Here is a 1,392-nt window from a genome sequence, read left to right on the forward strand (position 1 = left end):
TTCTGTCCGGTGTAGGTTCGAATACCCACGCGCGCGTCGTCGTCGTCGTCGTCGTCGTCGTCGTCGTCGGCGGCGGCGGCGGCGGCGGCGGCGGCGGCGGCGGCGGCGGCGGCGGCGGCGGCGACGATGCTGCTACTACTCTAGATAAATTTGGCGCACCTGTTGTGCACTGACGACGACCTGTGCCTCGCCTCAGGGTAATTTGGTTTTTGTGCCCTAGGTAGGGCGCCGTGCGTAATTTGCCTGGCCTGATGCCCAGCCCCCAGGGGCCTGACGCCCAGGTCTGAAGTCCCTGTCTCATGACGCGCACTAAGCGTGCCGTGAACGGGCAGTTGAGAAGACAAATCCGACCGGAAATCTACCGGAACACCGGAACACGCCGGAACACGCCGGAACACGACCGGAGGACGCGAACCGGAACACGCGACCGAGGGGCCCGGGAGAGCCGGAAGCCGGAACATCCGCGAGACCTCTACCGGAACATCAGGGCCGGAACATCAGCGCATTCGGTGTTTCACAATGTTAAGTTGACTGTGTCAGTGGGAAAAAGTGGACACGAAACAGCTGAGATGGGTTTCAGGCACCCATAGAGGCGTCACCCACGCACGTAGACCGCGCGCGTTTGGCCCGCGTGCGCGGCGCGCGACAGCGCTCGACGCCGTCCGCCCGGCCTCGACGAGTCGCCCACGGGCCCAGGCGGACCCGGAGACACGAAGGCGCGCGCGGCGGGAGGCTTAACGGGCCGCGCGACCCCGTGGAGGAGCCCCCGTAGGGCCTGATCTAGGAGCCACCCTGGTATTTCCCGCGTTCAAGTTCGAGGGGCACACCGCTGGGGATTTCCTGGAGCCCCGGGAATGTCTCACCTGTCAGTTAGCCGCGGCTCAGGGAGGAATCGAAGGGAGAGAGAACAGCGAAGGGAGGCGTAGGGAGAGCCTGGGGAGAGCCACGGGAATGTCTCACCTGTCAGGGTTTTAGATGGCCATCACAGTGCTTGACAATCCACGCTACAGCCCATTTGAGATCAGTCAGTAAAAATTTCATTGCTTTTGTCCATTTCCCTTCGTTGCTTGTATGCATGACGGAAGATGAGTCGATCTTGTCATTCTGGATCAGATACGGGTAGCGCAAGGCTGGGTCTTTTGTCTCAACAAAATTTCCAAGTTCCTGTTTATAAAACAATATTAAAACGCAAACGGATTGGACAATACCCCCCACCTACCTACCTTGGCACATGTCAGCAGGGCAACCATGGCCTGATTGAAATTGCGTTTCGGTAGCAGTGAAAAGCTATCATCTGTATACAAACAGGTATTGAACCTTTGGATCGTTGGCTACAAATAGCAACATTTGAGTTGTGGAGGGCAGCAAGTCAAGGTACCAGATCTCAATTGG

At 58.7% G+C, this 1,392-nt stretch overlaps 1 protein-coding gene across 1 annotated transcript; it reads right to left on the reverse strand.

Moving 5' to 3' along the window:
- Positions 1-963: 963 nt before the first annotated feature.
- AURANDRAFT_35047 (hypothetical protein) lies at positions 964-1,188 on the reverse strand (the record flags this gene model as incomplete). The annotated part of the gene is made up of 1 exon (XM_009044414.1): positions 964-1,188. A coding segment is annotated over one exon (225 nt), but the record flags the coding sequence as incomplete, so codon positions are not given.
- Positions 1,189-1,392: the final 204 nt, after the last annotated feature.

This window comes from Aureococcus anophagefferens (assembly GCF_000186865.1).
Source record: "Aureococcus anophagefferens unplaced genomic scaffold AURANscaffold_304, whole genome shotgun sequence".
In the NCBI taxonomy this organism is placed as follows: Eukaryota; class Pelagophyceae; order Pelagomonadales; family Pelagomonadaceae; genus Aureococcus; species Aureococcus anophagefferens.